This window comes from Ranitomeya imitator, chromosome 3, assembly GCF_032444005.1.
Source record: "Ranitomeya imitator isolate aRanImi1 chromosome 3, aRanImi1.pri, whole genome shotgun sequence".
NCBI lineage: Eukaryota > Metazoa > Chordata > Amphibia > Anura > Dendrobatidae > Ranitomeya > Ranitomeya imitator.
Window position 1 is genome coordinate 152,823,810 of NC_091284.1, and position 23,390 is coordinate 152,847,199.

The following is a 23,390-nucleotide window of genomic DNA, read 5'->3' on the forward strand; positions in this document are numbered from 1 at the left end:
TCCTGCAATTTGTGCCAACTTCCGTGGCTTTGTCCGGAGCTAATGTCCGGAGCTAATGTCCGGAGCAAATGTCCGGAGATAAGTGACGTCAACAGTGTCCAGTGTCTGATTGGTTGCCGCCTGCTGCGAGCGACCAATCAGAAACGTGCCGTACTGTGACACACTCCGCCCGCCATTTTGGTGTGATTTTTGAATTTTTACCTCACAGCAAGTTTCTACTGCGTGGAGGCGGGCCCAGTGACGTTGCTCTTCAAGCTCCTGCCGAATTTCAACATATATGGATTCTAGACTCCCGATTCTTTAGACTCGGGCTGCCATCTAGTATTTTATAAACTTCTGACAACATGTCTCCAAATTTCCAAGCAATAAATTTTGTATATTTTTTCTGACGAAGAAAAATGGTCAAAATAAAAAAAATCCCAGTGCTTTCAGACCTCAGATAATGCCAAGAAAACAAGTTCATAATCGTTTAGAAACAACAATACTAATGTTTTAACTCAGAAAGAGTTCAGAAATCAATATTTTGTGGAATAACCATGATTTTTAATCACAGCTTTCATGCGTCTTGGCATGCTTTCCACCAGTCTTTCACACTACTTCTGGCGCAAAAATGTAAGCAGTTCTTCTTTGTTTGATGGCTTGTACTATCCATCATCCTCTTGATTACATTCCAGAGGTTTTCAATGGGGTTCAGGTCTGGAAATTGGGCTGCCCATGACAGGGTTTTGATGTGATGGTCTCTTAACTTTTGCCAGAGCTGTAAGTCTATAAGACTTACAATAAGAGAGATGGTAACCAACAGCTGTGACTTTCAGCAAGTAAGAGCTACGATCCCAAGATAGCAGAGAGGGACCAGAAACATAAAAAGAGCGTGGCCAATAAGTATTTTATTTCATATAGAGAACATAAATTACTGATGCGTATCTGGTGGTAAAATATAAAACCTTGGAATTGTACTTTAACTATATTTGCCTATCAATGAGGAAGAGGCTGATGAAGAAGTGTCCCGTTCAGACAAACCCTCTGGCCCCGATTCATTAAAACTGACATTTTGTATGCTAATGGTAATAAAAAATGTACAGAAATAATATGTGCAGAATTCATTAGGAGGTGCACGCCACTTAGTGAATTTGGTGCATATTATTAGTGGCGTGCAACTGCATGCAACCCGCCTGAAATTGGAGTAACATTTCTGGTATGATATACAGTACGTCCTCATTTTTTAAGAATTTATCATGTCCCAGCTCCTCTCCAGCATTGCTCACTTTGGCGTCGGTGAAAGTGGTGTGAACATGCCCACAGTCTCAATTTTTTTTATATACAACTTTGCTTTTCTAAGCATTTTTTGCCATAATTGCTTCGTAAATAGTGATGAGCGAATATACTCGTTACTCGAGATTTCCCGAGCACGCTCGGGTGTCCTCCGAGTATTTTTTTAGTTTTTATCGCCGCAGCTGAATGATTTACATCTGTTAGCCAGCATAAGTACTTGTGGGGGTTGCTTGGTTGCTAGGGAATCCCCACATGTAATCAAGCTGGCTAAGAGATGTAAATCATTCAGCTGAGGTGAGGAAAACTTAATCTCCGAGCACTAAAAAATACTCGGAGGTCACTCGAGCATGCTCGGGAAATCTCGAGTAACGAGTATATTCGCTCATCACTATTCGTAAACACTTCATGAAATCTTTTGTCATCTTTTCTGTCACCTTTTTAAGAAGTCTTATAGACGGCATTCACCAAAATAGGAGTGCTGCAGCATAATTGTTGTCAGTGTTCCTATAGACATTGGGTTGCTCAGGAGAGACAGTGTTGGCTATTACAATAATTCATATTTGTTAAGTAAGAATATGATAAAAACACTATGAAAAAGATTTTTCGAGGGATATATCTCAGATCAAAGGTATAATTTCTATATTGTATGTAATGCACCAAATTGCTGTTTTTTTCACTTAATGTTCCATTACAGTTGGCGCAAAACAGCAACAGTTTTTCTTATTTTTTGCTTCCTGGACTTGATCCTTCAACAAATAGCACAGTTTGGTTTGACTTTTTATTCATTCATTTATGTTTTTTTAGTGTACTGTGTACAGTACATGTATAAAAGGCATCAATCATCAGTCTATAGCCTCATGTTTAAATCATGCTTTTATGTGAAAATCATATTTGCTAAAGTTGATCATTTTTTTTATGCTTTTTTTTTTACATAAAAATACAAATTCTTGCACTTTTCACACTGGCCATGGGGACTATTTTAGACTCATACTTCCTGTTTTGTAGAAAAGACTTTTCTGAAGTCTCATTGCCATCACACATGGTTATAATGAAAAGTAACACGTCTATACACAGCTGATAACACAGCAGGTGAAATCTCTGCCCGTCCTGTTCCTTTTTCCTTTCACAATGATCTCAGCACTTGCTTATTATATGCCTCAATACAAAATATAGGGTCTGAGTCAGTCTACTGTTGCTAATGATCATGTGCATTTCCTGAAAGAATAGGAAACGTGAGTCTAGAAAAGCCCGTGGTCAGTGTAATTTATTTATTTGTATGGAACGTATTTTAAAAAAAACAACATTTTTTAATAGGACATAAAACCTGATGTAACAGTATGCCATTGATGAAACTTTCCCTTAAAGACTCGTTGCATGTATTACCTGTTGCAAGTTTTGTCCAAGTAATTAACGGCTTAGGTTCTCCAGTAGTTTCACATGGAAAAACAGCATCCAATCCATATGGTACAGATACAAGCTGGTATCCAGTGGCCACAATATTGGGTTTGATCTCTTGGACTTTGTTGATTTGCTCTGTTGATTCAACATTATTGGAGGTAAGACGAGGCTTTTGATTAGCATTAATGTAATGCCACAATGGCTGGGTGGTAGAACTTGGCTGAGATGTTCGACTTTGCCCAAAGAAAGCTGGGGTTGTTGAAGATGTGGTTGTGGTAAATGCCCGGGTAACTACTTGAGCAGGGGAATGAGTGGTTTTTATTGTGCTTGCCACTGTTGTCCAGACTTTTTTATTTGCATTCACTGGGGCTAAATTAGTTGAGGGAATAGGCTTAGCTGTAACCGTAAACTGAAAAAGCCTAGTTCTATTAAAACGATATGGTATTCTTGGATTGATGTTGTATGGATTTCCATAATAAGGGATTCGTACTGAGGCACCTTTATTATCAGTTATAAAGTTATTTCCATATGGTCTGTAATGGGGTGTTATTCTCGGACCCTGAGTAAATTTATTTGGTGTCACTTGTCTTTGTCTGTATATTGGAATAACTGTAGTAGTGGTTGTTACTGGAGTAGTTGTGGACATCTGTGGAGTGATCTGCTTCTTTTCTGGGACATTTTGCATTGTATGTGCAGTATAAGCTGTTATTTCAGGTTTATTGGTTATTATAATAGGCTGATTTGTAACATAGTACCGTATAGGCCCATTGGTTCCAATGTGAGGGGGTCTAATATTTCCTCTGCTGGGGTTATAGTATGGTGGAACTATTCCAAGATGGTAGTTGTTCACTACTCGAGGTTGATGATGATACTTTGGGTTAAAAGGCAGGCTGTTGTTCGATTTTACACCATAGGTGTCTTTAAATTGTTCCTTTTTAGACTCCACAAACACTTTATTCTGGTTGGAAGAATAGGAATCTAGCTCATTTATCTTTGAAGGAAGAGTACTTGATTGAAATAACTTAGTACCCTTGGTTGGTGAAATTGGATTTATAATTTCGTGATATTTGGTCTTAGGAACAAAAGGCTGTATTGGTACATGCTGCATGCTCGGAGAAGTCATGTAGACATGTTTAGTAGGGGCAAAAAAAAATTTTGTAACTGGTTGAACTGTCACATATTTTCCAGGATTGGGTGTTACAATCTGCTTAAATGACTGACTAAGTGTTGCTGTATTTGATTGATAATTGTGGGACGTTCTTTGATAATATGTGTCTTTAATAAGAGCAGTTGATGTTTTTTGAGTTGGTTGCTCCGTTTTTGACTGCCTATATGTATCTTTTGGGGTAATAATTGCATATTTCACGGGACTGTGGGTTTTAAAAGGATGAGTGGGTAATGTTGGAGGTTCTGTTGTAAGAAGCACTGGAGATTCTGTTATAAAGGAAGGCACAGGTTCTGTAAGTTCTATTTCAGTATCTTCTGAAATATCAGTTTCAGATGTTGTAGGTTGCCAATATTGATGGACATACGGTTTTGGTGATTCTGTTGTGGTGCTCTTTGTATTTGGGACATTAACAGTTTCAATGTTATTCTCTTTTTCTGATTCATCAACAGATTTTAATATGTATAATTCTTTGGTATCTTTGATATCTACAGACTCCAAAGTCTCATTTGCTATAACTGGGGGAACAAGTGGAATTTCCGCCACTGTGACAGATGTTTGTGTTGTATATGACACTTTTGCTGTGGGAGTAATAGATGCAATCTGTTTATCCTTTTCTGATGATAGAAGCATTATGCGAGTTGACTGAATATGTGTTTGGTGTGTAGTTACCCTAGGCTGGTGCGCAATATTGTCTTTATTTGACAAAACTCTTATGTTCTTTTCCTGTTCAGGTATTGTGTTTTTCGGAGTTACCAAATTTAAATCACTTTGTGCAGAAGACACTGTGGAATGAATTTTGTTTTGGCGGTGTCGGAATCTGTTTGGTCGGAACTTTCGTCTTCCATTGTTTCTTCTCCTAGAATACTGAATATAGGTATTTGTTGTAAAGGCTGTTGTAGTTGTTTCTTGTGTGGTAATCGGCATAGCCCTACTAGTTGTTTCTGGGGTTGTTACTAAAGTGTGTGGACTCGTTGTAATCCATAAAGGTTGATTTGTTTCTATTGAGGAGTCTGGATAATTTGCACTGTATAGGTTATTAATGTCATTTTCTGTGGTAGGTACTTCTTCAAGCAGTATAGAGGTGATGGGAATAGATAACCTGACATCTGAATCAGGAGTATTTGCAAGAGGAGGTGATGTCGCATAAAGAATGTCATTTGTTTTAGGCATAATACCATCTATGGCTTTAGAGACTATCTGATCATACTCTGGAATAGTAGATTCAGATGGAAATGGAGGAGACATGGTATTGTCCACTTGTAAATAAACATTTTGGTCATTTTCATTAATTTCAGGGGATGTTGGATATTTATGATTCAATATTTCATCTGCATTATGTTGTGTGGTGTCATAGCTTGGTGTTGTAGCCATTTCAACATCTTCTGTTTCATCAATTTCAGTAATTGTCATAGCAGTAATTCTGTTAGTTGAGATTGAAGTAGGGTCTTCATCCACAAAGTGTTGTTGCTGTTCTGGACTATAATCAGTTTGAAAAGTTCCAGTTTCAATGCCATTTGTTGGATCAACACGTTCTATGCCTGTATCATCTTCAGTGAAAGCTTTAAAATCTTCCTCATCTGTAGAATAAATGGAATCTTCTATATCTAGATTTTCAATAGTTGATATTATAGGATTTGCACTTAAAGTATTAACTATGATAGAAGATTCTGTTGTTGTTTCCCCTTGGATCTCCTCTACAAATGGAACTTCACTATAATCATCCACATCTTCCTTAGATGCTGCCAAATCACTGTCCACCTGGGTTGTTAGGTTTTGATATTGTGTTTTGGTCACTTTTGGAGATGAAGTTATATATAATAAATCGTCATCTGCTGACGCTTCCACCAGGTTGTTTGCTTCGTCTGTAATTGTAGACAGTGGTTCAGATATCAAAGGAGTTGTGTCTTTATGCTTGTAGGAGGGGATAGTCACAGCTCTTGGGGTGGTTAGAAGAGGAACATCAGTAGTTTTCAAATTATTTCTCTCTCTAACTTTAGCCAAAATAGTGGCCCATTTCTTTGGATCAATCTGCTTATTACCCCCTATTATTCTTCTTCTAGATTCAAATTTCCGTCTGCCTTCTGCTATATTGCTGTCTTCATCCTTACCTGTATTTTTCCAGGAATTAATTTTTTTCCTGTCTTTTCTAGCATTTTTGCCTTGAACACTAGAACTTTTATCTTTTTCAGATTGTATTTTGTCTTGAACATTGTATTTTTTTGTTTCTTCTTCTACATCTCTCTCCCCAGATCCCCTATCATCATCTATCAGATCATATGTGGGCTTTGAAGAAACCTTTACCATAGGCCGTTTCTTTATTATTGTTACTCTATTTAATTGCTCGGAGAACTTTCTTAGGATTGCTACCTGCACACTGTAGTGATCTGCTCCATATTGATTGAGAGCTATACACCTATAAAGGCCACTATCTGTAAGTTTTACAGTTGGAATTAGCAATGACCCATTCATTGATAAATATACACCTGTTTTATTTGTCCCTGAACTAATAATGTTATTGCTTGGTAAAATCCAATTTACTTTGGCGCTGGGATTTGCCACTGCACTACATGGTAGAGTAACAGCCTCTCCAAAAGTTTTAGTGACCACTTTAATGTTGCTTTCAGATATCTCGTTGGATGGAGGCTGCACCAACACTCTTACAGCCAAGGTGTCAACCTCATGCTTTACTTGTGCAATACAGTGATAGATTCCAGAATCTTGGAAATTTGCTTCTTTTATCATTAACTGTCCACTTGCTGATATAGAATATCTGCTATCTCGATCAATGTATGGAGCTTTTAATGTTGTTCCATCTGGGAAACTCCATTCTATAATTGGTGTTTCAGAAGACTTTACATGGCAGGCCATTTGGCAGACACTTCCTTTAATGACACTATATGACGTTTTGGTGTTTTCACTTCTATTAATCATGACCCAGCTATTCTTTGGATCTTGAATCTCTTTTGTGTGAATCGACTGGGAGAACTGTGTGGAGAAAGACAGGGTAACTTTCTTGGCAGTGCTCTTTCTTCTATTCAGCTGAATCTTGATGGCAGTTTGCATCACCCATTCAGGTTCAGCTGATATTACAGCTCGAACTCCCGTGTAATAATATGAATCTTGATCCAGATTCTGTTTATATCTGTACGTTAGTTTAGTGCTGTCTGTAAACTGGAGTTCTCGTTCCAACTTCACAGGAACCTCACTGTAGTAGGCTATGAGTTTCCATAATTTTTCATAGTTTTCCCGAGTCATTGGACATTCAAAATCCAAAGTAAAGGTTGCATTAACATCAATTTCTTCTTGATGAAGTTGGCTCCACTGAATTTTGCTATAGTCTTCAGTTTTCTTCACTTGACAATCCAAATTAACTAGGTTTCCATGCTCATCGGTCATATTTAAAATAATTTGACCAACAAAATCTTTATTTAACTCTAACAATTGAAGCTCGGTGTCATCGTCTTCAGAGTTATCCTCAGTGCTGTTTATCCTTAACGGTGAAGAAATAGTGGGTCGAGTACAGGACATGTCTTTCAAACCTTGAATTTCTTGGTTTTGTAGATGTCTTGGGCTAGAACACATAGCACACAGTTGTCCGTTTTCATATGATCTGTCTTTCTTGCACTTTAACACACCTAGAACGATATGAAAAATAATTACATTTTTATCATTATAAAATTAAAAGCATAAACAATATTTATCGTACAATTGGATATAATGAGATGAAAGCCAGCATTGTCTCGAAGGTACAGCACCACAGTTAGGAGGCTGCAGGCGAATTAGTGCACCACTTTGGGGTAACACCAAGATTTTACCAGAAAACTAATGCACTCAATTAGTCCTTGATGCCTGCCGCTGCCGCATTGTTGGAGGCTATGTCTAGACATAATTAGTGGGTGAGGTTTCTCCTACACCTGTTGTAAATTACTATAGATGACCACAAGTGCACTTAGTGACAACACGCAATTATAACACTAACAACTTCTTCTACCAGATCCAGATGAAACACTTCATGATTTGCCTTCATGATAGATATTGTTGTCATCTTTTCGATCTTCAGAAAATGTAATGTGCAGTTTGAAAGTTAATTATTTGTCGATAATAAAAGTTGAAAGTAAATCTGTCACTAGATTTCACATTGCAAACTGTATACACCATATAATTAATATCCCGATAAGACCGGTGTACTGACTTTGAAAATCAATGTCAGAATGCTTGTATTATCTTTAAATTTCAATGAACATTTTAAGAATCCAGCTACACCTGATCTCATGCAATGTTCATTTTCATATTACTCATGGAAACATTCCAAAAGGATTATACTTACATAGATTTTCAAAGTAAGAACACTGGCCTCATCAGGTCTAAGAGTTCTATGTAATAATACATACAGTTTCTGTTGTAAAATCTGGAATGTATTGCTATTTAGAAGCAGAATGTCGTTCTTAGCAATGAATTTAGAAAAACAATTATTGTACATTCTCCTGAATTACAGTCATATTTACAGATATAGAAAGTGGGGTAGACTTTAAGTCAGCCACACATTATAAAACATGGCTCTATCATCCAGCCAAAAGCTTCAGTCACAAGCCTCATTGTCACATGGCAAAACAGAAAACTAAGAATAAAGCTGCCTAAACCTGTCAAAGTTATTACAAAAAACACTTACCATTGGACTGCTCATCCCATTCGAGTAACCAATTTAATTGACAATCACAGGCCCAAGGGTTGCCATGAAGATATAAGTTCTCTAGTAATGGCATTGTTTGGATCATGTCGGCTGGAAGCATCTGAATCATGTTGTCCGATAAATAAAGATGCTTCAATGTAGATTGCCTGAAGTAGCCCAAAAAATTAAAAGTGCAGAAGGTGTTGGCATGCAGTTGCTGAAGCAAGTTCCCTTCTAGATGAAGCAGTCTTAAGGCAGTTAGTCCATTGAACGCATTGGGATGTATGAATTCAACTTTATTATGATCAACATGTAGTCTGGTTAAACCAGAAACTCCATGAAATGTGTGGCTGGTAATCACTTTCAGCTTGTTGTAGCTCATTTTAAAAACCTTTAGGGAAAACAAAACAAGAAAACCATTTGTAAAAAACAATTCATTTAATCTCTATTTTAACCAGTAGTAATACAGATAAAGATTAATGAATTTTGAGAGAAACAAAACAAGTAAGATTTCTATACAAACAATTAAGTTAACCTAAATTTTATTTCAGATCGAGATGATCAAATCTTTTGAAATTCACATTTGCCAGGTTCAAAGAATTTAAACAAAAATGTGATTTGCGACTAATCAACTAGCTGCAAACAGCAAAGCCTGTAACTGCTCTGAAAGAACGTGTAACACTCTTAGGTCTCCTAGAACTGCATCCAACCCCTTTCAATCTCATTAGCACAACACAGCCTGTGTAATGTGAATGTGACCTCATTATAGAAATAGATGGTAACCTGGCAATAACCAACAATCCATTTAGTAACACAATACTAATTCAGGCTTTTTATGTTTTGCACAATTAAAAAATGTTCCAAAAATTATCCCTTTTAGACATTTCTGATCAGAGATACAGCTCTTTGCAGAAAACTGACTCAAACTGATGGTCTCGTGTCAGAGATAACATTATCCTGCTGTGACTGAGCTAAATGATGTGAAATACAGTATTTTCCATTATACCCTCCACTTCATCCCCAAAGGTAAGTGCCTCTACACGGATGGCTGGTCCGAGTAGTGGTGGTCCTTTTGCAGCTAGAGGTTTCCACATTCTTAGCCATGCTATGTTTTTTCTCTATTACCATATAATTTGTGCAACACTAACTTTGACAATCTGTAAAAAGAGATTTGTTTTATATACTTTAGATTGTTAAAAATTTTGAAAAGATTCCACCACATACAGTTTTTTCATAAACACTGACTCCATAGGCTTTTTCTTGCACATACTTTGACCCCTTTGCGTGACCTTTGTTGGATGATTTTATTGACATTAGATTAGCTAGAAATGATTTCCCATGATACAGAAGCAGAGAAATGGAATTCCTTACATTGCTTATCTCAAGACAGTTCTATAGTGTATTGTGGTGATATTACTGGGCTGCATGAAAAAATTTTTATTGAGTAAAATGTGAATGAGTAGAGATTCATCCTAAAAGTCTGAAAGCTGTGCTACTGCACAATGGCAGCAAATATGCTATAATCTCTCAAGGGCATTCTGTGCACTTGAAGGAAAGCTGTGAGAATTTAGACTTTATTTTCAATAAAGTTAACTATGATGATCATGGATGGTCAATTTGTGGGGATTTGAAAGTTTCCTCTTTGCTCCAAGGGCAGCAAGGAGGATACACAAAGTACTTATGCTTTTTGTATGAATGGGACCGTCAGGATAGGACAAATCACTGGGGTGAAAAAAGTTGGCCAAAGAGAACATCTTTGCAACCTGGACTCAAGTTCTCCACATCAGGCTTGGACTGATGAAGCAGCTTGTGAAAGCGCTACTGAAAGAAAGGACTATCAAGGACTATCCTAAGCAAAATCTGGAGGAATGCATTTTTGTGGCTCTGTATATTCGGACACTAATTACGACGTGTTTGAAATAAAAATTCAAGCTGTTGAGAAAAGGGCTTGGGATTATTCTAAAGAAGTTGTGAGAAAATTTCTAGGTAACAGCAAAGATCCATGGAGAACATTATGAAATGTTTAAAAAAAATTAAAAGCAAAACCACAAAAAGAGGAATAAAAATCCTCCATAAATTCACGAATTAACTCAGCAAATAAGGGGCAGCAGTGTTTTCCTGCCCAGGTCTCAGAACCAATGCATTCTCAGGATGCAGCCAACCCATGTATTAAAGATGGTGGCAACACAGGTGCAAAACACTGATAAGACTACCACTCACAACCTGCTAATTTATGGAGGGGTGATTGCTTAGTATTAAATTGCACAAAAGCGGCTTGTATAGGGCACTGGTCACACAAAGGTAATGCACGGTATCTGGCTTAAAGCTTATTAGTGACACCCATACTATTAGATTAGGTGAGCTGCCCAACACTAAAAGTGCATCCCATGAGAACAGACGCCCTAGTTTGCAAGACAAAAAATGCTGGGCATGGCTGCAGCCTGAAAAATGAAGTGCAAAAAAAATAAAACAAAGTATATGCATAATATATTAGGTATTGGTCAATATTTTGGCCAAGATATGCAAGCTCGTAACCCGCGTCAAGGGTCCTCACACTTGCGAGTCCTAACACTAAACTTAAAAGCAAATCCACAAATAGAGGAATAAAAATCCTCCAAAAATCCAAGCAACATGCAGCAGCTGGAAGTGCGTCATTCATCCCACCCATTGGCTATGTATTACACAGGCAATCTGATGATCGCAGCTTCAGGTCCCCAAACAAGACTGTTTAATACAGTAAAAGTGAAAAAAAGTTTTCCGAAATATGAAAAAAATTAAAGAACACAAACGTTGAAATTACTACCCTTTTGACTTATTAAAAATAAAACTGTTTTAAAACAATGCATATATTTTGCTATTGCTGCGTTCGTAAAAGTCCGATCTATCAAAAAATATTTAATACAATTAATCTGATCAGTAAACATTGTAACGGAAAATAATTTAAATGCCTGAATTGTTTATTTGGCTGTCATAACATTGCAATAAAATACAATAAAAAGTTATCAAATCATCGTAGCTACCCCAAAATGATATGAAAAAAACATCAGCTCAAAAAAATAAGCCCTCACACAACCGCATATCATGAAAAATGGAAACGTTACAGGTCTTGGACAATGGCAACAAAAGCAAAACATTTTTTGTTCAAATTTCTACAAATTTTCTACTACTCAAATAAAAAAAGCTATACGTGTTTGGCATCAGTGTACATGTACTTACCTGGAGTATCATATTAGCAGGTCAGTTTTACCATACAATGAACATGGTAAATAAAAAAGCAAAAATACTATTGTGAAATTTGACTTTTTTTGCAATTTCAATGCACATGGAATTTTTGTTCATGCTTTCTATTGCATTACATGATAAAATGAATGGCATCATTCAAAAGTGCAACTTCTCCCACAAAAACAAAGCCAACATAAGGCTATGGGGATGAAAAAAATAAACAAGATATGGCACTTGAAATAAGGGGAGGTAAAAACGAAAGTGAATAGAAAACAAAGTCATGAAGGAGTTAATAATACTTAATAATATTTTTTTGAGCGTTGGAGTGCACTTAAAGGGAATCTGTGAACTCCAAATCTCAAATTGAACTTTTCAGACATTCATATGGGGGACTAAAAAAAATCTTACTTGCACTGTAGATTCTGAAAATTTCAAAGCATTTCCGTTGGAGCGTTGCCCAATCTGAAACCCCTATCCTGCACACACTGACATTGCATACACAGAGAGCACTCACAAGGTCACTGCATACTGTTCCCGGCTCATGCCCTTTGCTTGTCTGCAGTGGCCGCTTGCTGCACACAGGACAACAAACCAGCGAGTGGCCAATGCTGACAGTAGTGGGATGAGAACGTGCACACACATTGTCATTGTTAGTGCTCTCAGCCCCTGCAGTGGCAGTATTTGTGCTTTCATCGTTCCCTCCTCTGTATAGTGGCCGTTCGCTGCTCACAGGTTCATACAGCGGCTGGCTGCCGATGCTGACAGGAGATCATAGTTATGGAGGAAATTCATACAAACCTAAGAAGTACCTACAAATTGCATGCACATAATACCTATAGAACAGGGCTAACCAATGAGCCATCACATCCATGCAGATAATACCCTTGGAACAGTATCAATGCAAGCTGCATGAAATAAGCTTTTTTATCAAGAAAATAAAATAAGTCATCACACTCAATCCTTATCCATAGAAATAGCATCAGGGGCATTTATTACCGTGGTAACATGGGATCATACTGTTATGATACATTATAAATCCTGAACATTACAAAACATTGAACTATTGGTATGAAGAAAAATGGAAAATGCATATGTTACCTGCAGGGAACTTAAGTCTTTGAAAGCCCCATTGGGAATATTTTGAATATCATTGCTATGCATCAGAAGCATCTCAAGTTTTAATAATCCAGAGAATGCATGCTCAGGGACGGACTGGATGCTGTTGAACCTGTATATAAACAGCAATGTTCAGCTAATGAGATTATTTAGGGTTTACGTATTTTTGTGTGTGTGTTTATATATACTGTAGATATCTATACAGACAAGCAAAAGGGTAACAATGTTCAGAACTTTTGACTTTCGGGCTCCATATCTCGCCATCCACTGCTGTTTCTGGCATGAAACGACTATCATTTTATAGACAATCATCTTGTCTATCTCATACTTAAATTTGATTTGCTACTGTTTATCATATGATTAGTTAGGCTACATTCACATTAGCGTTGTTGGGCGCAGCGTCGGCGACGCAATCAACAATGCATGTACACAACGCAGCATTTTGCGATGCATGAGTTGTCATGAGATCGTACAGAGCAGGAATTTTGGCACAGGGAAAACGCTACAAGTAGCGTCCTCTGCGCCCTGTCTCCGCGTCAATATGACGCATGCGTTGTAAAAAGCAATACAACGCATACCGGCGCATGTCCATGCGCCCCCCATGTTAAATATAGGGGCGCATGACGCATGCGTCGGTATCCGTCACCGACGCTGCGCCCAACAACGCTAATGTGAATGTTACCTTATACAGATTCTTGTGATGTCACTGCATGATTACTGCTTTGCTCCTAAAAATCTAAATTTAAATTTGTATTATTTTATCAGTATTTTGTAAATCCACCTTTGGCTCTTAACATTGCCTGAATACTTCAGGGAATGCTCTCAATCACATTCAAGCATGCCTTGACCAAAATCTGATCCCAGGTGTCTTCTACACGTTTCTATAGTTGGTGCATACTGGTCGACTCACTAGGGTATATACGCAGTTTATTCTTCAACTCTACCCACAAGTGTTCAATTGGGTTGAGGTATGGGGACTGTGGGGGCCAATCCAGCACATCTATTTTGTTGTCATTAAACTATTTCTTTGCCAATGCTTCGGGTCATTGTCCTGCTTGAACACTATGTCATCCTTTTCATACCCATAGTTCTCGAGTGTATGAAGTAACTATGAAAGATACTCGCATATAGTTCAGCATTGAGACTATCATTGATCCTGGTCAAGTATCCAAAGGCTTTGGCTGTGAAATAACCCCATAACATCAGGCTTCACCAAACTTGCCAGTTTCTTCATTTTCTCAATCAATTAGCCCCTTTTTCCCTTTGTTTCTTCCAGACCAATGTGCACCCATGAGAGCCTACCTCAGAGGCTTTCCTCTCATCCCTCCAAATCATCCGTTTTCAGTCTTATATTATTCACTTTTCATACTTTGTACTATTTTGCAAACTCAATTCAACGCTTCATATGATTACCGTATATACTCGAGTATAAGCCGAGATTTTCAGCCCAAATTTTTGGGCTGAAAGTGTCCCTCTCGGCTTATACTCGAGTCAAGGTGGGTGGCAGGGTCGGCGGGTGAGGGGCTGAGGGCGCTGAGGTATACTTACCTAGTCCCAGCGATCCTGGCGCTGTCCCTGCCGTCCCACAGTCTTCTGTGCTGCAGCTTCTTCCCCTCTTCAGTGGTCACGTGGGACCGCTCATTAGAGAAATGAAAGCGGCTCCACCTCCCATAGGGGTGGAGCCGCCTATTCATTTCTCTAATCAGCGGTAACGGTGACCGCTGATAGAGGAAGAAGCTGCGGCACCGAAGACAGCTGTCCGGGAGAAGGAGCCGGACGACGGGACCAGGTAAGTATGTAATATTCACCTGTCCGCGTTCCAGCCGCCGGGCGCCGCTCCATCTTCCCAGCGTCTCTGCTCTGACTGTGCAGGTCAGAGGGCGCGATGACACATATAGTGTGCGCGGCGCCCTCTGCCTGATCAGTCAGAGCAGAGAGACGCCGGGACCGGACGCCGGAACGAGACGCCGGGAGCTGCAATCAAGAGAGGTGAGTATGTGTTTTTTTTTTTTTTTATTGCAGCAGCGGCACAGATTTATGTGGAGCATCTATGGGGCTATATGAACAGTGCAGAGCACTGTATGGGGCAATATGAACGGTGCAGAGCACTGTATGGGGCAATATGAACGGTGCAGAGCACTGTATGGGGCAATATGAACGGTGCAGAGCACTGTATGGGGCAATATGAACGGTGCAGAGCACTGTATGGGGCAATATGAATGGTGCAGAGCACTGTATGGGGCTATATGAACGGTGCAGAGCACTGTATGGGGCAATATGAACGGTGCAGAGCACTGTATGGGGCAATATGAATGGTGCAGAGCACTGTATGGGGCAATATGAATGGTGCAGAGCACTGTATGGGGCTATATGAACAGTGCAGAGCACTGTATGGGGCAATATGAATGGTGCAGAGCACTGTATGGGGCAATAAGAACGGTGCAGAGCACTGTATGGGGCAATATGAACGGTGCAGAGCACTATATGGCACAGCTATGGGGCAATAATGAACGGTGCAGAGCACTATATTTCACCGGTAAATGCTGCATTTCCACCCTAGGCTTATGCTCGAGTCAATAAGTTTTCCCATTTTTTTGTGGCAAAATTAGGGGGGTCGGCTTATACTCGGGTCAGCTTATACTCGAGTATATACGGTATATTGAAGTACAGGATTCTTCAACTTTTTTTTGAACCACCATTCCAGACTTGTGTAACGTGTGTCGCATGGTGCGTGCATAGACGTTTGTGATACCACTATTATGAAGCATACAAGCCACCTCCACTGCTGTTTTTTTTCGCGCCATATCTGATAGACCTTGTGATGAGCCGACATGTTGACTCCGTATTTTGCCTGATCTTCCACCTCTTGGCTTTTGAATGGATAGATGGACTTAATTTTGCATTCTTCCAACTGTCATGGCACTCACATTATGCAGTGTGGCTATTTTCTTTGCCGAGAGACCAATATCGATGAGCTGGATGATGCTGTTTCTCTATTCTAGGGAAATCTTCTTCATGGCTGCTCCTCAATTTGAATCAGTGACCTTTCACTTGGCAATCAACTTAATAACACACTGAGCTATTAGGAAATGTGAGACCAGGCTGTACTTTGTAGCATACAGTTTGAAAAAGATTTTTTCACCATCAGGAGCAAAACAGTAACAATACAGTGACATGACATGAATCTGCATAACTAATCATATGTTAAATAACTGCAAGTCAAATGTATGTATGAAATAGCCAAGATGATTGTCTATAAAAAGATGGTAGTCTGACATTCAAAGCAGTAGCGGATGGTGAGATATGGAGCTTGAAAGTCAAAAGTTCAAAACATTGTTACCCTTTTTGCTCATCAGTGTACATATACAGTGCTCAGGGTTAATGAGTACACCCCTGTGAAAAATAAGAATTTAATCAACATCTCACTGAACACAACAAGAATTTCCAAAATGTTTATAAGACTCTGTTTCATAGAACATTTTTTAACCCATAACACTAGCTTTCCTTACAAAATCTTTAGTTTTACACAAAGTTGTTGCAAAAATGAATACACCCCACATTAAAAATAACTACATTTAGTATTTTGTATAACCTTCATGTTTTTCAAGGACAGCATCAAGTCTGGACGGAGAATGATGCTCAAATTGTTTCTTCTAAATTCCTCATAGGTGGTTGGTTGGTTCAGATCAGGAGACATTTGGCTACTGATTCACTTTCATACTGTTCATCTTCAGAAATGCAACAGTTACACATTTATCTTGATCTCATTACACCAGAGCATATAGCTCCAGTAGCCTCATATTTTCATCATGGAACCGGTCAAATTGCAGGCAGGCTTTTCTGTGGATGGGCTTTTGGAGTAGCTTCTGTAAGGGCTAGTGGAACGCACCGAGTAATGAGAGATAGACAGGAGGTGCGTTCGCAGACCGGGGTCCACTGTGCAGAGATACCTGCACCTCACCACGTGTGAAATTAAAGCGACCTCTGTTGCTTCACAGAGTCACGCTGTACACAGAAAACTATTACCCTAACTAGGGTTGTGCTTGCTCTGGAACTCTTCTGTGCTAACCGCACACATGACGGAACCTGATGCTAAGCTAAGGCTAATTGCCCCCACTGACGCTAGCTGCCTGCCTGAGTGTACAGCCCCAGAGCTAAACAGACTCTCCACATATGACTGAGTGGTAGATTATCCACTGGCAACAGCCAAACACAATTGATACTAGCTCATAGCCGTGCAGCCATGCATACCTTTTAAAGCTTCTTCAGGACCTTCCTAGTGGAACAATAGGAGCTGCAACAGGACCTGAGCATGTGACCCCTGACCTCCAATGAGAGGTCTTCCCTTGGGCATGCTCAGAAGGAGAAAAGCAGGACTTAGTCCCAAAAACGTCTGCTTGCCGCTGACCAGTACTGGCTACAATGGCTGAGCCTGGAAGGGCAGCAGTAACCAAGCGCACAGTATCTGCCTTAGCCAGACGCTGGGACCGACGTCTCCACTGAGCAGGCTCAACTGCGGCTAGAGAAGAATGGGAGACCGCAGCAGAGGTGGTTTGACACCTGGGGAGCGGCGGGAACTCGAGACCTCACAGCTTCCTTCGTGGATATCACTTATGACTACCATTTCTCTTAGGAAAAATAATTTTTGTGTATGCCAAATATCAAATCTTGTTTGCTATCAATTGCCCACATTTGTGGGAGTATTTTATATGATGGTATCCTATCAAAATGTTGATTCTAAAAGGGAGCTATATGTTTTCTGACAAATAAGTTGGGGTTTACTCATTTATGCTGAGCACTGTATAGATACATATATACAGTGTATATTTATGTATATGTATTACTATGATATATGTAGTTATAGTATCTTCACTTTGGCTATTATAGTCCTCTAATTTGCACTATTTCTGGAGTGCTGCTTCTGTATTTTGTTTCTATAAAGGTTAGGCTTACACCTGTGAAGCTTTGCCCTTATTTGCTACATTTTTTAGTTATATAGAGGACTTTATAGAGGTCTCTATAAAAAATCATTCCTGTACTGTAATTTTGACTGCCATTGTTATTCAGAAAACGTTCTAGATTCTATATGCAAACTACGTTGTTGACTGCAACCTAGCCATGGTCCACAGCTCCCTGCACCCTAGCCATAACTGATAGCTCACTGCACCCTGGCATTGGCTGACAATTCACTGCACCTTAGCTGTGACCAACAGCTCACTGCACCCTAGCCATTGATTACAACTCACTGCACCCTACACGCTGCCAACAGCTAACTGCATCCTAGCCATTGCTAAGAACTGACTGCACTCTATCCATGCTCGAAAGCTTACTGAACCCTAACCATGGTCAAATCCTCACTACACCCTACACTTAACTGACAGTGCACTGCACTCTTTCCATGGCTAATAGCTCTCTGCACCCTAGCCATGGCTGATGGCTTAGGCTACGTTCACATTAGCGTTAAGCTAATGTGCGTTGGATTTGCGTCGGCGACGCAGCGGCGACGCATGCGTCATGCGCCCCTATACTTAACATGGGGGATGCATGCGTTTTTGTTTGTTGCGTTGTGCGACGCATGCGTCTTTTTTGCCGCAAGCGTCGGACCAAGAAAACGCAACAAGTTGCATTTTTCTTGCGTCCGATTTTCGGCAAAAACCGACGTATGCGTCACAAAACGCAGCGTTTTTGCGTACGTTTTTGCCGCGTTTTGCGTGCGTTGTGCGTTGCGTCGCAGACGCAGAGGCGCACAACGCTAGTGTGAACGTAGCCTTAGTGCACCCTAACCATTGCTGAGCAGGCCTTGCCACCATGCTGTGAAGTGATTGACTGTGCTTGCCTGGTCAGAGCAGCTGTTTTCAGAAAGAAACGTCAGACATGCATTCACATTGTGTGACTGCGGAGAAATCATGTGATTACAATCCTCTCTTCTCTGTGCTGCAGCCATTCACTAGATCGATACACTGATCAGTGTAATAAACGGTCACCCCAAAGAGAACAATGGGCTCTATGTCCTGAAGCCACATCATATTTCAGTGTACCAGAGGTTTCTGTCCAGGGCAACACTTAATTGACAGGAATACTGCAGGGATGAAACAAGGCATGATAATTGAGGGAAGGAAAAATGCACTGAGTGTTCGGTCATGCCAAGTGTGCACTGAGCACCTTAATTTGCATATAGAATAAGGCCAGGGTTACACTGTGACCTTTTGATTGATTTTAACTATTTACCTAAACCTTCAGTCCCATGCAAAATATTGAGTTGTATGCAATTGGTTGTCCTGCAGCTGTCACTTTATGGTTAAAGTCAGTCAGTAGTGCTACAAAAAGTGGCAGTATAGCTAGTGATCTTTTCTGGATCCCAAAGACAGTGAAAACTTGACTCCGGGTATGATTTTTACAGGGGGCTATTTTCCCTGATAGAACTACAGTGAAGAAAATAATTATTTCATCTCTTGCTGATTTTGTAAGTTTGCCCACTGATAAAGACATGAACAGTCTATAATTTTAAGGGTAGGTTAATTTTAACATTGAGAGATAGAATATCAAAAATAAAATCCAGAAAATCACATTGTATAAATTATATAAATGTATTTGCATTTTGCAATGAGAAATAAGTATTTGATCCCCTACCAACCATTAAGAGTTTAATCTACTCTTAAAATTATAGACTGTTCATGTCTTTCTCAGTGGGCAAGCTTAAAAAAATCAGAAAGGGATCAAATGATTATTTCCTTCATTGTATGTACTACTTAGTTTAATTTTATTTTTGCAATGACAGAATCCCTTTAACAATTCAGTGCTCATAATGAAGCAATCCAGAAGCAAGCTAAATGCCTGCATCCCATCTTTTGCAAACAGACCACCGTTTAGTAATTTGGCAGGGAAATAAGTGGTGATTTTCATACATGTAAAGTGCAAATCTCACACAAGGATAAAAAGTGTTTATACAAACCCTAAATTGATTCTTTCCACATGTTTTGGAATTCTTGTCGGTACTGTTGCTAGAGATCGGAAAGTGCAGTGAACTTCAGAATTGACATAGCAAGCACATGGATGAGGACAGGAATAGGCACTGTTTGGAAACCTCAACGATATGATAATTAAAGGAAACAGCCATAAATGGATCCCATGGTACATTCTGGTTACAGTCTTCATTTTTGCTCCTGTAGATACAAAACAACAAAATATGTTACTTCTTGTTTAAAAATGCTAGCATATCAAGTTCACCCCAAAATAAAAAATGCTAAGCACAATTTTTCTCAACCTTTAAATGATGAAATACTCCACTGGACTCAGTTCATGGAAAACTGGGAAAACCCAATGTGAATTAAATATCCTACACACATTCTCTATCAACCACAAGGAGACCGCAGTTATTATGTTGCTCAATCTTTAGGTCATAGGACATAAAAGCATAGGTTTTCTTATTTGTGATGAAAACAATATTATTCAAGTGAAACAAGAAAAGAAAACAGTGCGGCACTCACCCTTATTATATGAAGTTGTGAAATCGTGCTCTTTATTGGAGAAAAATGTATAAAACATCCATTAGGACATCAGGTCAGCGAGAGGGTGCGGAGGTGGAGTGTGGACGACGGCCGTTTCGCACGGTATGTGCTTCAACGGGTCCAGTTCACTGATTACTATACGTCATTTCCTTATAAAGGGTTTCCGACGTGTGAATACAATAACAACAGTGCATATTCACCTACACATGAACTAAGTGAAATTGTGTAAATAATATACATAAATAAACAGTAATCAAATTGCAATATTGCAACACTAAAAGTTGTTTCAGACTTGCTTAATTATTATATAGTAATAACATTTCCATATGTAATTAAATATTATTAAATATTTTTTAAACATTTTACTTTTTTCATTCAGAAGCATAAAAACCTCTTATACTAAAGAAATACCGACATGTCTAATTTGTCATTTAAGCCTATTGGCCCTTGCGCGTTAGTGTTCCTTTATAAGGAAATGACGTATAGTAATCAGTGAACTGGACCCGTTGAAGCACATACCGTGCGAAACGGCCGTCGTCCACACTCCACCTCCGCACCCTCTCGCTGACCTGATGTCCTAATGGATGTTTTATACATTTTTCTCCAATAAAGAGCACGATTTCACAGCTTCATATAATAAGGGTGAGTGCCGCACTGTTTTCTTTTCTTGTTTCATCGTATTTACTCTGGATTGCCTATCAGTGCTGAGCACCATATACCCAGAATATTCGTGCCACCTGCGTATTTCTCGGATGTTCTTTAAGGAGTGTATGTCCATATTGATTTGTGCTTCTCTAGTGCCGTCCATTGCTCATTCTGTGTGTTGGTTGTACTCTTCTACATTTCGGGACAGAGCACAGAGTATACAATAGCACTAGGAGATAAAGTATACAAAAGTTTCTATACTAAAGACTTTATCAGATATAATGGACGAAAGTATGGACTCTGCCGAAAATGCAGGATTGGAATCACATGGTGTTTTAGCAGGTCGTGAGGGTGCGGTGGAGTTTTTTGCAGATTGCAACCTAAAAGACGAGCTTCAAATCATTAGCACTAAAACCTTGGAAACTAAAATCTACACGCTTGCCGAAAAGGAGATGCGTTTATTTTGGACAATTAAGTCTTTAAAATCATACATAGAGTGTGATAGAGTCCCTAGAGGCTTACGTGTTTTTAAAGAAATCTCACAATTCCAGCATGACTCTTCTTTCCAGGAAGAATGGGAAAAAATACATCTGCAATGTTCTCGCAGCCTATTGCACTTAGTAACTGCTCAGAATGAAAAGGAATATGCACAACTATGCCAGGAATTGGAAAAAGCTAAGTCTGAATTGTCACTAAGATTAATGGAAAATCAGTATAAGAACTTTACTAACAAATTAGAAAGAAAACTAACTCTATTACAAATGGAAATTAAACAGCTAAAGAAAGAAAAATTTCTTAGAGATAAAAACGACTTTGATATGGGACAGGTGATTACGTGGAATAAAAACAAGAGCAAGCAACCTACATTTTTTAATAGGAACCGCAGTTATAAAAGTAACAAGAGTTATAAGAAAAAGAAACAAGATGGTTGGGTGACCGATTCCAAATCAAGTGCAGCTGAAGAGGCAGGTGAAACGAGTTTGGTAACTCCTGCAAAGAAAGTTCCAGCAATCCCTTTAGAAGCAAAATCAGACGAGGGAGAAGAAAGCGCAACTATCAGGAAAAAACGCAAACAGGTTTCATGGAAAAGATAGTTGAAAAAGAAAAAGACGAGTTGCAAGTATTAAATCTGTCTAAAAGGACTCTGAGTGATGACCACATTTCTCTTCTATCTAAAGGATTGAACTTTTGCCTCCCTGAAAACTTTGATTTAACAAGCTTTAAAATTGACTTGTTCAAAAATGTGAGAAAACTCCATCTACAAAAATTTTTTCATAAAGACAAACAACAAACAGTTAATAGCTCTGATTTAAAGCTACAGCAGGACATCTCTTTGGTGTCGGATGAAGATATAGGCTCTCTGGGATTTATGGTGCCATCATCTCAGAACACTGCTGAAATGGACGATTCTATTTTGCTGCTGAGTATCAATGATCCTTCTTTATTGCCATCTACTAATATAAAAAATACCATCAGTCCTCAGACAAAACCCTTTAAGGGTGGTAATCAGTCACGGTTTGTCCCTCCCGTGTCTCCTGGTAACGTTATCGATCTCTTTCAAGAACTAGTAATTAAAGATGTAGAAGCTATTCTATATCAAGCTCCCAGTAAAAATCTAAGTAATAAAGAACTTCTTGCTTTAAAAGAATTGCAAAAGTGGGACGATATCGTTATCAGGAGAGCGGATAAAGGTGGCAATATAGTAATAATGGATAAGCAATACTATATATCTGAAGCCCTCTCACAATTACATGACGAAAACACTTATTGTGTGTTGTCACAAAATCCCACCCAAAACGATAAAACTAAGTTGAGATCTTTACTAAGAAAATATGTGGAAAAGGGAATATTACCAAAGAAGCGAGCTGAAAGTCTCCTCCTTGAATACCCGCAATTTCCCTATTGGTATAGTATACCGAAGGTTCATAAGTGCATGAAAGAACCTCCAGGCCGCCCTATAATTTCAGGGATAAATTCTGTTACAGAACCCCTATCACAATATATTGATTGGTTGTTAAAACCATTACTTCAATCCATTCCTTCATATATAAAAGACTCAGGAGATCTAGTGCGGGCCCTAAAGGAAATAGATTGGCAACCTACTTTTTCATTGACATCTATTGATGTAGTAAATCTCTATACCCGTATCCCAAAAGAAAAAGGTATACAGGCGATTCAAAAAATCTTACAAAATAGAAATTTAGATTCTAATATAATTTCTTTTATTCTGGAAAGCCTGGATTTCATTTTGTCCCATAATTCGTTTAAGTTCATGGATAAATGGTATAAACAATTGATGGGGACTGCCATGGGTACGCCCACTTCATGCACTTATGCAAATCTATTTTTGGCTGCCTTCGAAGATACTTATATCAATAATATCAATAACCCT

The 23,390-nt window shown here is 39.0% G+C and overlaps 1 protein-coding gene across 1 annotated transcript in view; it reads right to left on the reverse strand.

Moving 5' to 3' along the window:
* MXRA5 (matrix remodeling associated 5) overlaps positions 1-23,390 on the reverse strand; it is a 159,966-nt gene that overhangs the window by 11,801 nt on the left and 124,775 nt on the right. Inside the window, exons 2-5 of the mRNA XM_069761567.1 lie at positions 19,798-20,008; positions 12,828-12,957; positions 8,508-8,898; positions 2,656-7,473 (exon numbers count right to left, since the gene is read on the reverse strand). Coding sequence (XP_069617668.1) covers positions 2,656-7,473; positions 8,508-8,898; positions 12,828-12,957; positions 19,798-20,000 — 5,542 coding nt within the window. The 5' untranslated portion in view covers positions 20,001-20,008. The remainder of the gene's footprint in view (positions 1-2,655; positions 7,474-8,507; positions 8,899-12,827; positions 12,958-19,797; positions 20,009-23,390) is intronic.